General features: G+C 45.0%; 1 protein-coding gene across 1 annotated transcript in view; it reads right to left on the reverse strand. All coding sequences in view use genetic code 11, as the record gives it.

The window, feature by feature from the left end:
• Positions 1-275: 275 nt before the first annotated feature.
• The window catches only part of EGR_10182 (Purine nucleoside phosphorylase), a gene marked incomplete at both ends in the record, with an annotated part of 1,555 nt that continues 816 nt past the window's right edge, over positions 276-1,014 (reverse strand). The window contains one exon of the mRNA XM_024499431.1: positions 276-393. Coding sequence (XP_024346143.1) covers positions 276-393 — 118 coding nt within the window. The remainder of the gene's footprint in view (positions 394-1,014) is intronic.

Raw genomic sequence — 1,014 nt, forward strand, 5'->3', positions numbered from 1 at the left:
ACAGGCCTGATCCCGACTCCCCTTTCCCTTTCATAATATTATCAGTTAGGAATGCGCCAATGGAATTATTCTACTCGTTTAAAGAGTATCACAGCATGGGTGGAGGAGATACATGCCGATACTATTACATTGTTACAGTATTGGCGCACCTCACCCCTTCCAAGAATGACAGGAGTGGCAAAAGTTGGCACAATAACGTCAGTTTTAACCTCTGGTCCTACCATCAACGTCAGGAAATACATCAGATCCTCTGCTTCATCACTTAAAACTTATTATCAGAATCCGTAGAGGAAGAAGTGACCCTGGATATCGAGTTGATAGAATGCTGTGATACTCCAGCACAACTCATCAGCATCTAGGAAAAAGCACTCTTCAGAGAGTTCTTCATCGCTTCTGAAAGTACGGAAAAAGCCTCCAACTTCTAACAAAACGAGGCATCGAAGATTTACTAACAACAACCGTCTCTGTGTGAATAACGGGGTTCGCCCAACTGCCAAAATTGAGGAGCTCCGCAGCAAGGATATCAACTCTCAGTTCGCAGCGAAGAAGCGCTAGCAGTTTCTTATGGTTTCTTCCCCCTCTACAACAACTGCAACAGGAGACCGAATCCATCGCCTCCAAGGGGAGGTGCTCCACATTCCCTATCCTGTTTGCCCCCAAACGCCTGCCATTCCTTTTCTTATACTCTAGGCAAATTAGAAGGACGTCCATACAATTCTCCCTTGAACTCTGGCGCAGCCGGATTAATAGTAAAGATTAAGGCTTTCCAAAGTCTTAATTAGTGGATCAGGATTGAGTAGTCAACTAGGGGATAAAGTTTAGGGGAATGAAAGTTGATGGTACTGGAAGATGAGTAGCCATGAAAGGTGATAATAGCCAAGGGAGCCTGGACAGTGCAATTGAATGTATGTCTAGAACGGGCATGGAACGTGATTCCTGACATCGGTTTTCCACGTTAAACTAAAGTCATGCCAAACTTTGCCGAAGAGCCGTTCTTCACCCACTGGGATATGG

The sequence above is a fragment of the Echinococcus granulosus genome (assembly GCF_000524195.1).
Source record: "Echinococcus granulosus chromosome Unknown EG_S00197, whole genome shotgun sequence".
Lineage (NCBI taxonomy): Eukaryota > Metazoa > Platyhelminthes > Cestoda > Cyclophyllidea > Taeniidae > Echinococcus > Echinococcus granulosus.